At 42.5% G+C, this 13372-nt stretch overlaps 1 protein-coding gene across 1 annotated transcript in view; it reads right to left on the reverse strand.

Moving 5' to 3' along the window:
* dnah7 (dynein, axonemal, heavy chain 7) overlaps nucleotides 1-13372 on the reverse strand; it is a 304502-nt gene that overhangs the window by 97697 nt on the left and 193433 nt on the right. Inside the window, exons 36-43 of the mRNA XM_056288870.1 lie at nucleotides 12486-12641; nucleotides 11903-12071; nucleotides 9117-9243; nucleotides 6835-7054; nucleotides 5635-6261; nucleotides 5137-5382; nucleotides 4520-4749; nucleotides 3900-4230 (exon numbers count right to left, since the gene is read on the reverse strand). Of these exons, the coding sequence (XP_056144845.1) occupies nucleotides 3900-4230; nucleotides 4520-4749; nucleotides 5137-5382; nucleotides 5635-6261; nucleotides 6835-7054; nucleotides 9117-9243; nucleotides 11903-12071; nucleotides 12486-12641 (2106 nt within the window). The remainder of the gene's footprint in view (nucleotides 1-3899; nucleotides 4231-4519; nucleotides 4750-5136; nucleotides 5383-5634; nucleotides 6262-6834; nucleotides 7055-9116; nucleotides 9244-11902; nucleotides 12072-12485; nucleotides 12642-13372) is intronic.

Below are 13372 nucleotides of genomic sequence, written 5' to 3' on the forward strand. Positions count from 1 at the left end.
TAGAGGAGAAATCTGCAGGAGCAAACAACCGATGCAATGTTTTCAGCAAACGACAGTTGGTCATCCAGGATCACACCCAGATTCCTCACAGTCCGATTTGGCGTCACCACGGTGTTGTCAATGGTGATGGCCAGGTCTCAGTGTGGGCAACTTTTCCCCGGGAGGAACATCAGCTCTGTCTTGTCCAGATTGAGCTTCAGGTGGTGTGTCGCCATCCACTCCGAGATGTCAGTCAAGCACGCAGCAATGCGTGCCTCTACTTGTGTGTCAAAGGGAGGAAAGGACAAGATCAGCTTGGTGTCATCGGCATAACAATGGTAATAGAAGTCATGCGTGCGAATAACAGAACCCAGGGATGTTGTGTACAGGGAGAAAAGGAGAGGACCCAGAACCAAACCCTGTGGAACACCTGTAGTCAGTCTGCGAGGCTCCGACACAGATCCCCTCCATGTCATCTGGTAGGAACGACCCATCAGGTAGGTTGCAAACATTGAGAGAGAGTGCAGAGCCTGTGACACCCAGCCCCTCGAGGGTAGAGAGAAGGAACTGGTGGTTCACTGTGTCAAACGCATCTGACAGGTCCAGGAGTATCAGGACAGAGGAGAGAGAGTTTGCTCTTTCAGAGTACAGCGATTCTGTCACTGCAAGGAGCGCCATCTCTGTCGAGTGACCCACCCTTAACCCAGACTGGTTGGGGTCCAGGAGGTTGTTCTGGTGGAGGTACAAAGAAAGTTGGTTAAAGACAGCACGTTCGAAGGTTTTGGATAGAAAGGGTAGAAGGGAAACTGGTCTGTAGTTTTTGACATCAGAGGGATTTAAGTGATGGTTTCTTGAGAAGGGGGGTGACTCTAGCAGTCTTGCAGGCAGATGGAAAGCATCCTGCCTGGAGGGAGGTGTTGATGAGGTGGGTTAGACAGGGAAGGAGTTCAGGTGCTATAGACTGAAGAAGAGAGGAGGGGACCGGGTCAAGGGAGCATGTGGTGGGGCGACTCGAAGTGATGAGGTTTAGAACCTCGTCGGGGGAGAGGGGAGCGAGGTGGGATAGGGTGGGACGTGGAGAGGTGAAGGAGGGTGCAGAGGGTGGGATAGTGCAAGCAGCACTAACCGGGTGGTGAGAAAAGGAAGATCTGATGTCATTTACCTTCTTGTCAAAGAAGTTAGCGAAGTCATCAGGGAGAAGGGAGGAAGTAGGAGGAGGAGGTGGGGGTTGAAGAAGTCTAGAGAAGGTTTCAAAGAGTTTCTTAAGATTAGAGGCAGAGGATATGATTTTAGAGAGATATAAGGCAGCCTTAGCAGCAGAAAGGGAGGAGGAGAAAGTGTAAAGAAGAGACTGGAAGTTGAGAAGGTCCTCTGGGAGTTTGCCTTATCTCCATTTGCGCTCTGCCACTCTCAGGCTCCGTCTGTCAGTATGTACTGAGTCAGTCAGCCAAGGGGCAGGTGGAGTTGGGTGTGCAGGCCTGAAAGTGAGGGGACAGAGATTGTCCAGAGAAGAGGAGAGGGTAGAGAGAAGAAGATCAGTAGCAGTGTCAGGGGGTAGAAGAGAGAAAGATTCAGATGTAGGGAGGATAGAGTTAACAGAGGAAGAAAAATCAGTGGTGGAGAGAGAGCGGAGGTGTCTACAGGTGGAAACCATGTGGGTAGGGGAAGGAGCTGAGGGGGGTGAAGAGAGGGAGAGAGAGTAGGACATGAAATAGTGGTCAGAGAGCTGGAGGGGAGTAACAGAGAGATTGGAAATAGGACAGTGTCTACCAACTACAGGAGACCCCCCCCCCCGCCGGTGTAGGGAACCATCAACTGGCTTATGATCTAAATGGGTTTTACTGCAGGTTTGAAAAGCAAAGTATCACACCCCTCACCCTCTCCAACCACAACACATCACAACACACAACAGACTGCACTCCCTGCCAGCCACTCTCCCCTCCCACTGAACTCCCACCCGCACTCAGGATCTGTGTTGAGGACATGTGCCAGCTCTTCCAAAGACAGAAGACCAGGAAGGCACCAGGCCCAGATGCCGTGTCACCCTCCTGTCTGAAAGTTTGTGCTGACTAGCTGGCCCCCATTTTCACAGTGATCTTCAACAGATCACTGGAGCTGTGTGAACTCCCCTCTTGCTTCAAGAGCTATACTATCATCCAGGTTCCCAAGCAACCCCATATCAAATGACTACAGGCCAATTGCACTAACATCTGTGGTCATGAAATCCTTCAAGAGACTGGGGTTGGCCAACTTGAAGGAAATCACAGGCTCCCTGCTCAACCCCCTGCAGTTTGCCTACCGAGAAAACAGGTCAGTGGATGATGCAGTCAACATGCGATTGCACATCATCTAACAGTTCAACTCCCCAGGGACATATGCAAGGGTCCTGTTTGTGGACTTCAGCTCAGCGTTCAACACAATCATCCCAGGTATATTCCACTCCAAACTCACTGTACCAACCCTCATCTACCAGTGGATTAAAAACTTCCTGACAAACAGGAGGCAGCTGGTGAGGCTGGGGAAAATCACATCCAGCACCCGGACAATCAGTACTGGCGCTTTCCAGGTATGTGTGCTCTCCCCTCTACACAAATAGCTACACCTCAGGTGACCTGTCTGTTAAACTCCTGAAGTTTATGGACAACACAACCATCATTGGCCTTATCCAGGATGGTGATGAGTCTGCATATAGATGGGAGGTTGATCAGTTGGCCCTCTGGTGCAGCCCTAACAACCTGGAGCTGAACATGCTCAAAACAGTGGAGATGATAGTGGACTGTGCCCCCTCTCACCATACTCAACAGCATGATGTCTGTGGCGAAAACCTACAGATTTCTGGGTTTTGCCATCTACCAGGACCTAAGGTGGGTATCCAACACAGACACAATCATCAAAAAGACCCAGCAGAGGATATTCTTTCTCCGCCTGCTCAAGAAGTTCAACCTGCCTCAGGAACTGCTGATTCAGTTCTACACTGCAATAATAGTCTGTCCTCTGCACATCCATCACTGTCTGGTTTGGATCAGTAGGTAGGTATTGTAGGTCTATGTAGGTCTTTAGTGTTTTTTTCTGGGATGGTGTCCTTATGTAATTTGTCCTTGTGTCCATTGTGTTAAGGCAGTCAGGGCACAATAATTTCATCATATTCTAATACACATGACAATAAAGTTGAACTTGAACTCGGTGTCAAAACCTCCCCAAACGATTTAATGAGGGCTGCTCTTGACCTCTTTAATACCCCTCTCGAACCATCTGTCTTCTCACTCAAGAATGGAGACATTCCGTTCCTAGCAGCTGTATTTCTTGTTCTGTAGATGGGTGTAGACCAGTGAATCTTGGCTTGAAGTCTTCGCTTGTCTATGTTGTGCGATACACCAGTATAGGGGGCTGCTTGGTCTCATCAATGTACAGATCTGCACATTCCTCACCACAATTCACAATGTAGACTATGTTACTCCAGTAATTTTCGCAGTAACATTGTCTATGCTATAAAATGTACAAAAGCTTGTATGCTGTGACACCACATGTTCGCCACCTATGACACTGCTATTATAACTATACCCAGATGGTTTGCCACGTCAACCTGTCCACAAGCAAGAGGGATGTCACTGAGAGGAGTGACAACATATTCAGATGGCACCACAATTAAGGTGCCTTCCTCACAAGTGTACTCACTTATGTCCCCACTCATCAAGAAGAGTGGTTTCTCAATGGAGATAAAAGCTAGGGGTTCTTCCACCTGAGATCAGAACTGATCAAGCAAATCAGATGTGCTACAAAACTTTTTCACACCTACGTTACCATTCCAGTTGAATGTATTATTTCTTTGTGTGAAATCTTTATACCTGGATGAAATGAATTTACAAAGACACAGTTATGACATAATTTGATCTGATCTACTCTTATCTGGCTCCACATACCTGGGTGGTAAGCGTATCTAGCGCTGCCAAGGCTGACTCCAGGATCGGTAGGGCGATGGCCAGGTCAGCGTCACATTCATCCTTAATGGCCTTGGCGGCCATTGCCTGTTCATTGGCCACCGCCTCATCTGCCTTCACCACCTTCTCTGTCCCGGCCACCTCCACCGACTCCCGCTCGATCACCACCATCATCTCATCCACCTCTTTGCTGGCCACACGCAGCTGTGGCTGCAGAGCCTCCAGCTCCATCTGCATTGTAGCCACCTGGGTTGCAGCAGACTCCAGCTTCTCCAGGCCTACCTCATAGCGACACTTCAGCTTCATCACCTCACTGAGTAAAGGGAAAGAGGAAGAAAGGACAAGGACTTTGACTTTATATCTCTACTCCTGGTGAAATGCACCAAGAGTAGAGACACAAAGTCGGCTGGACCTCTTGAAATTACCTTACATTTACATTACAGTCATTTAGCCGACGCTTTTATCCAAAGCGACTTACAATAAGTGCATTTAACGTAGGAGTTAATGCAGTAGTGTGTTAAATGCACACTACTGCATATGCATGAAATGTACATGCATATGCAGTAGTGTGTCTGTATCTCAATTTAAAATATCTATCTTACTTTCTCTTCTTCTGCAGCAGCACCTTAAAGGTGGAAATAAGTTCCAGGTAGGAAGTGGGTGTGACATAGTTGTAGTGCTGCAGCTCAGCCAAGAAGCGTGTGGACAGCTGGATGGTGGAGGTATGGAAGCTCTTGCACATGCTAATACAACCCTGCCGTGACTCATCCGTCATCTCAATGTCTTCCAGGAAGCGGGAGGCAACAGCCTGCAGGGCATCCTCAGGCCAGCTCTGAGAAGAGAGAACTCACCCTGTCCTGACACCAGCCTATATATAGTGTACAATTCTCTCTACTGTAGGTCAGTCAGAATCCCACCAGTGGTTGTTATAAAGGAGCCCAAAGAGAGATTTGGGTTGTGAATAGAACCATGATATAACTACTTAATAAATAGTTAATATGACCCAAAAACCTCACCGATACCCAGTCAGAGAGTTCATGTATGTTACTTTTCTTAAACAATGGGCATTTACATCACCATGAGAATGAGACTGCAACTCAAATACATCAGCCACCTAGAGCTAGGAGATGTATATCTGTCTGGTCATACAGGACTAGAAAAAGCCTGATGATGTGTGACTGAAAGCATCCCAGAATAGCACAAGCTTGTAGACACGCACCTGGAACCAATCAATAGTGCAGCAGTTGATGAGGGCTGGGAAACGTCTCAAGCGGCTTCTGAAGGTGTCTCCAATAGGGCTCATGGCCAACACCACGTGCAGCTGAGAACGGCAGCGCTCCAAGAACATGTTGAAAAGGGCCAGGGGACTACCATCTGTCTGCTTGTCGCACTCCTGATGCCGGTCCAACACACGCATTTGCTCACAGATCTCCTGCCTCTCATCCACTGCAAACAGGTTGGGCACCTGGAAATGGCCAAAAAAAAACAACAACATTGAGACCATACAAAAATGTTTGTTTTTATGGTCATTGAAATGGCCTGTAGTTGGGTTTTTGATTTGTACAACAGTATTATAGAAATGTGTTGAAATTAATAAAAACATCTGTCCCTTTCCATTTCATCCATGCTCGATTTTATCTATCCATCCATCTCTCGATCAAGCAATACATCCTTCATAAATCCCATCAAGTGATTCTTTGTGTGTGCTCCCTCTTACCTCGCCAGTGTTGAGCAGATTACTGATGTCTTCTAGGAAGGACTCCATCTTTATCTGTGTGTCGGTGAACAGGAAAACACCATGTGTGTCACCCTGCGTAGATTTCCTCAGGATCAGCTTCAGGTCGTCTCGCCATTCGTTGGTCCCATAGCTCTTGGAGATCTCTACTTGGAATAGTTCAGCCTCTGCCATATAGGCAGCCAACCGGGTAAGAGACTGACGTCCACTCCCACCCACTCCCACCAGAAGAGAATGGCCCCGCGGCTGCTTAAGCACACGGGAGACACGGCAGACGTGCTCAATGGCAAAGCGGAAAAGCACCAGATTCATGGGCGCCTTGCTAACGTTGTTGAATTCATCCAGATGGGACTCTACCACCTGTCGGAGCTGGTCCAGGTTGTGCACCTCCCTGTAGTGTCGGTCCTCCCCCTTGGGGTCATGGAAGTCACAGAACATGAGACTGCGCAAATCATCCTCTGTGACCATTCCATCCTGGTCCTGGTCCAGATGCTGGAAGAGCTGATGAAAGTCCTCCATCAAGTGGCTTTGGGACACTGCCTGCAGATGACTCAGCAGCCATGCACAGTCTGAGTCATGGACTAGACGGTCATAATAGACTCTCAGGACCTGTGGAGGGAGAAATTTAAGGATGAAGAGCCAAAGTAAGAGAGGCAAAGAGAGTTAGAGTGTATATTAATGATTTCTAAAACTCATCCAGTTTGCTAGTTGGATTGTGGTCATATGTTACGACAGACAGATATAGAATGATAGTTGTAATGAAAAATTCATATAATGCATATGGAGAGAGGTATAATCATTTCGTTTGGAATTGTACAACTTTTCTTTTTTAATTTTTGCTTATATTTCAGTATGTGTGATATTTAGCCATTCATAGATATGTCTTCTATACTTGTTTCTCTGTGTGGCATTTACCAAGTAACAGACTGAAAACATTTTTTTTTTTGGCATTTACTTGAAATTACACTTCAGTTCTTTCATACCTTTTTTTTGCCGTTTTTCGCCTTTATTTGATAGTGATAATATATATATAGAGAGAGAGAGGAAAGGCAGGGGAGAGAGAGGGGATGAAATGCAGCAAAGGGCCTGGGCAAAATTCTAACCCAGGCCGCTGCAGCAAGTACCCAGCCCCATGTGGCATGCACTCCACCAGGTGAGGTTACACAAAATGTAAACTGATACCTCGTGCACCCAAAGTCGTTTGACGGCTGAGGGTTCATCAGCAGTCTCTGGCCGGGATAAGCAGATGCCTTGGATGACACGGGAGAAGTCACGCAAATTGAAGAGGTAGTGAGACTTAGCAGGGGTAGGCAACAGGTTCTTAGTGGCTTCTTGATACACAGACATAGTGCTGTTGACGATCTGAGAGGTCAGGGCAGCAAATGGTTTTGGGAAGGTAAATCTGAGGAAGAGACCATTGGTTATTTCAGTGGTGACTTGATTTACTGAATAAAATTAAATGTACAGTTTTGAAAGCATTCAATACAATTATATACAAAAAACATGTCAAGGGAGAGAGACTCTGGAAGTGAGAGTCCTTCACCCTGAGAATCTGAGGTAGACCCATCTAAAACAGAGGGACCCCCCAACTTTTCCTCTTGCTGTCCCCTCTTATCTGTATTTGTTTTTGAATGGGGGGTGGAGAAGAAATGTGAAATTGTTCAGTTATGAAATATACTGAGGTAATTCAGTACATTTTTAGTGAACATCAGAAGTCACCCCTAAGACTCTTGTTGCAAGGGTAGCATATTAGTGTGGCATAATATTTTTCTGCAGTGGCTTTCCAGGTTTGACGTTTGACAGAGCACTGTCTAGTACATAGGAAAATAAAAATACAAAATATGACGTTACCTTTCAAAACAAAACAAAAAGGAGAAAAAGCTCACTTATGTTCATTTATCATTATAGATTATTTTAGGATCAGGATAAAAGCTATCCTGACAATGATTCAAAACATTGATTCAAGAGACCTTTGTGAAAAAAATAGTTATGCTCATAATTGTCTACTTAATTTATCATAATGGTTTACACAAGCCACTCAAAATCAGAACAGTTGCATTAGCTATTGAACAAAGGGGAGTAAAAAAACTGGCATGGAGCCTCATAGCTATATGGAGAAACAGGCACTGTAGAGGGTTCCTTAACGTGTGGTTTGAGATAAAGCCACAAGACTACCTTGGTACTATCATGCTTCATTACAACAGTATGCACAAGACTGAAGGAAAGGACAAATCTAATTGTTTTGGATATACACATTTGGTTGTATAACGGCACATTCAATCAAGCGTTCCTATGTTATGATGCTAGGCTTTGATGAATAATACAATAATTTATGTTGTAATATGTGTGGGAATGACAACATTTTTGTGGAGCCTTAACATCGAGAAGACTTGCCTTAACATAGGCAAGTTTGTGTGCTTGACATTAATGTAAAATTCAAGCAAGTTTATCCCCAAATATTATCGGTTTTGCTTAACTAATGACACTAAGGTTGATAGCAATGATGCAGTGGTGTTTCAGCAATCCAAATTCCATATCATAGATTCATTCAAAATAAATCAGTCACCAGTGCAATTGTGTCATCCCCTTCTGTACCTCTGAACAAAAAACAAAAACAAAACATGATTAACTTTTTGTTTTAGCGATCTATATAGTATCTGATGGTAAAGGTTAGGGGTTACGGTAGGTAAGGTTAAGCCATATCTGTTTGTTAGCCACAAAATTTTTCCTTCCTATTCGAACGAGCTGCTACCTGCCTTTTCTCCCAAAATTTGATTGCTATAGTTATGACATGAAAAGCTGTGTACCGTAACTATTTTCCAGAAAAACTGTTAAGGTTATTATTCCTGCCTGTGCCCCTGACCAAGACAATGGAAAGATGAACTGGAGTTGATCCCGAGCGCTGCAGCTGCCCACTTCTATACAACAGGATGGGTTAAATGCTGAGAAGGAATTCATTGCAAGAATACGATGCATTGTAAGAATACAATGTCAAATAAAGTGGCTTTCTTTCATTTTTCAAAAGTGGTAGCTGGCAGTAACCATTGCAATGTGCAATGGTTTCAAAGCTTTCATGATTTGGATGCCCATGGATTTGCTAGTTTTTTATTTTTTTATTTTTAATATGCCAGTGGTAGAAAGAATCAAAAAGAGCATCGTTTGCATGTAAATCTTGAGGAATGTAGCCCAAGTTGAAGTTATCCATGAAATTATTACATAGTATCAATGAAACAAATCAGTGGTGTAAAACTTAAGGCACTTTGTGTAGCATAGTTTAGGTCTCAAAGAGTGTAACCTCTCACCGATCTAATTACAAAAACCTACACTGTTAGGGCAAGGTAAACTTATTCAATTTTAGGAATGGTCCTATTGGGAAATCTATTAGGGCCATTGTTAAAACTATAAGTTTGGTGTGTTTTCTTTTGACAAGTGCAGTCCTTTTGATAAAATGCTATGGGAGTTACCGTATGGAGAGATGCCAGTCCATGATCCTGGAGAATATGGTGTACATGGTCTTCTCATCAAAATCGTTAATGGTAACCATGTTAAAATGGCGCAGAAAGCGAGGTGTGACAGGGTTCCTCCCCCCACCTGAGAAAAGATGGGACAGAAAACACAAAAATTAGCTCTTTCTGCTGTTTCTAACATGACCCCAAAAACTGTCACGATTATCAAAATGTATGCAAACTTTATCATATCTTAAGCCATTTTAAAGTTTTTCATTGTTATATTAAAGCCGCATACCATGTAAACAGTTGTAATAACACAAAACACAAACATGCACTGGGTGTATATATGCACTGGGTAAGCAGGCACACAATTAAACAAGACATCCCAGAAATGTTGCCATAGAGACTTTTAGAGACAAGTTTGACCTGCATGGTTAGATCTATTTATCATTAAGATTATCATTATTATTTTCATATCATCATAGAATATAAAATATATTGGATAATAAATTATTGGAGGTATTATCTCTGCACCAGGAAAAATACATTTTGATGAATTATCAAGTCATCCTGCCCTTACCCATTAGTTTTGCACAATACAGTACATGTTCATTGCTGTGGTGTAATAAAGGTACAACCCATTTTCATACTAGCAAATTCATTGATTTACTCCCAAATGGAGCCACTGGCAAAGGATAATCTCCACCTATTTTGGATACAAAGCAGACTAAAGCAAATACTTAGAAATTAGGCTGATGAACAGAATGTCAGAATAAAGTAGATTTTCTGAAATAAGATATCTACCACCTGGAAAAAAATTGTCATCTATTATAAAATGCATTTCTACATATGAATTACCTGTACTTTTGTGTTTTTATTTTCTCTGTTATAATGGAATATATATGTAATGTGTATAAAGTATAAGAATTGATGAGATTTTTTTTCAAAACAAGTACTTGGCATTTCAGACCCATTCATTAGAATCAGGTCTGATGATTTGAACTTATAAGGATTTTTATCTACTCATGATCTTCCTAAAGCAGCACTATGCCTTTCCACATGGTTACCATTGGTGGCTGGTGCTTTCTGACACAGGGGAAGTATAGCAGGCAGTTATGTAATTGCAAAAAGTTAATTTGTTCAAATCCTTTCTCACTCTATTTTAAATCTAACTTGTCTAGTTTATGCAACTTTTGCTTTGCACAGTTAAGCGTCTTAGGCCCTATTTAGACCTAATATTAAACACTTTTGATTGAATCGTGATGTTGAAAGGGGACTTTGAAAATTCTTAGGTGTTTTGAGTCTAACAAGTCTAACAAAAACCCATGGCAAAACTTTCTTATAGAATGTGATCACAATTCTGGAAAATGTTGATTTTGTTAACCAGCTGCAGTTAGATACTTAATTTGTAGGTTTCTGGGGTAGTGTTGCCAAGTGGAGGAATAATAATAAAAAAATTTTTTTAAAAAAACACCAAACATAGTCATCTTCACACCAGCCTAAATCACATTATTAATTTTGATAACAAAAGTTTTAGTTTACTATTTTTCTGGTCTTAGAAAACTCTGTATAAATGAGTAGAATTTTTATTACATCTACCTCATTTTCCGAAGGCATGTTGTCTAATAATTTGTGATGATGAAACTCCTGCTGATATTTTGTCCAAATTCTAAACCTGCTCCACTTAGAGGTCCCAATCATCACACAGAGAAGCCAGCTGACTGAGCAGGACAAAAATCAATTTATTAAAGCCTACCTACCGTCCAATAAATGTAGAGATACTTTTCCCCATGCAAATCAATCATGATATTCTCACTGACTCCCAATGAAGCCCTGACCCAAAATTACTTTGCCTGTTGTCCAATAAAATTAAAACTAAGTTTCCTTTATTAATCCCCTTGGGGAAATTCAGTTACTGCAAATTAATCCATCCTAGCTGTGATCTGTGTAGCTAGGAGCACTGGGCTGCTGCCTTCACGCTGCACCCAGGGACCAACTGCAGTTCTTTTTCCATGGCCTTGGTCAGAGGCACAGACAGGAGAGTATAAACCCTACCATGCATGTCTTTTTGGTGGTGGGGGAAACCGGAGCACCCGAAGAAATCCTACCGCAGACACAGGGAGAACATGCAAACTCCACACAGAGGATGACACCCCCCCCAACATTGGACAACCCCGGGGTTCGAACCCAGGACCTTCTTGCTGTAAGGTGACAACACTAACCACTGGGCCACCATGCCACCCCAAGAAACATTGATCTTTGCTCCAGTTTACTTGAATCTGTCATAGGATCCCTACTGACACCCAGCTTCAATAAAGTTCTATGGGCTGTGCTTCCACAGACAAATTTATGTAGACTACGCTGTCTTCTGCAAAAAAAGATTGTGTTCGCGCAATAGTGCACAGATATAGTGAATATACTTTACACTTTCATTCACTAAAATATTAAATTGTACCATGAGTGATGAGTAATGTAAACACATTGTTAAACATTTCATTGGCACATTTCTTTTGGGAAGCCATGCTTCCCATCTAGTCTTATAGGAATTGTCTCTGACAGTTACATATTCTACATGCGGATACTAGACAGTAAAAAAAAAAAAAAAAAAAAAAAATCTCACTGTTAGCCAGTGAGCAGCTCCACTGGAACAGTTGGGGGTTCATTTCTTTGCTCTAGGTCAGTTTAATGATACTTGATGAAGCAGTGGGAGAATGGGAAAGTTCTTTGTGCTATTCCCATTTGTAAACCCGAGCTAGCAACCTTAAAGTACCTTTCCTAATCTTTGGTATAACTCCACTTACCAGGTGGACCCATGGCACAAATGATCTGGATGTCCACCAGGTTGATCATGGAGCAGTCCTTCATGTCGTACCAGTTCCAATGATCCAGCCACTGGCGCAGCAGCTCCACAGGGGGTTGGGCACCATAAGTCTCCCGAGCTGGCATGTTGACATCATCCACAAACACCACCTTCAAAAAAAAGACACTGTTAGCGCTATAGGACTTACAGTAGAGTAAGTTCAGTGATGTGAACATATAGTGCTCTAGGTATTTAGCCACTGCTAGGAGTGAAGTATACAGTTGTCACTTAAACAAGAACCATAAAAAGAAATTACCTGCTAAACACCCTCTTAATCTAGACCCACATTACTGCAGTATAGTTTTCTGTATATGTGTTCAAAGAACAGTTTTTCTAATAATTTATCCAAAAAAAAATAATAAAAGAAATGAGCTGATGAAAATAAAATGGCCAATTCTAGTGACTAATCATTCATTAACTCTAATTTAGGTATGATATAGTAAAATAATTAACATGTCTATCATGGGGGAAAAAAATCAATCTGGGTGCTTTCCAATAGAGTCAAAATTACAAAGAAACTTAACCATTTTCTTCCCCAAAGGAGGACCAAACACTCCTTTGCGCCTCTTATCTAGCTTAGACATAATGATGTTTTGAGTCTTGGCAGCTGTGGTCTGGGCAGAGAAGTTGATGAGTAATGGGCTGTACACATCCTTCTTCAGTCTATTTAACAGGAAGTCCTAGACAGGAGACAGTGTTTTTACAAAGGGACAGTGTTAAGGGTAGTCATTAGTAAGTAAATCAAAGGGTGCACAAGTCATGCCACAGTTGGGAACTTAAGTCATTCTAAACACTAGATTTCCCGAGCTGATCTATATCTTACAGACATTGAATTAAGATTATTGGATACTGATCTACTTCCAAAACAGATGAATTAAAATTGGAAAAATTATTTCACTGGCTCCTGCTTCATTCAAAGGTTTCATTACATGGTGTTGGCAATGCTTGTGAAGTAGCTGCGTGTACTAATGAAGTCTACCCTTTATTTTTATCTCGGGGTTCTATTTTGGTGTACATTCATGTACTACATTGTCTTCATAATTTGTTGTGCACTGTGGTTAAGTCATGTTGTGCACATTGCAAGACTACTCTCTGCTTGTGGCTGAACTAATGAACCATTTGAGGATAAAGAAATGTTCTGTTGCCAGCTGAACAAATAGCCCAATTTTTTTTTTACACAGACAAACCTTTTGTAAGTATTTGCTGTCAATATAACTGTGTCTTTACTATCAACAAATGATCCACCCACAAATTATCAAGCCAGCAAGATTAGCCAAACCATTTCCCTGTGATTTTTGGCCCATTAAAATTTATGAACTTTGAAGCATTCTGCTTTAAACAGGATGAGCCAACTCACAGTGGCATTGCTTATGTTGACTGAGGAACTAGCATGCTGAAGTTCTAATGTACA

This window comes from Lampris incognitus, chromosome 11 (genome assembly GCF_029633865.1).
Source record: "Lampris incognitus isolate fLamInc1 chromosome 11, fLamInc1.hap2, whole genome shotgun sequence".
NCBI classification, from domain to species: Eukaryota; Metazoa; Chordata; class Actinopteri; order Lampriformes; family Lampridae; genus Lampris; species Lampris incognitus.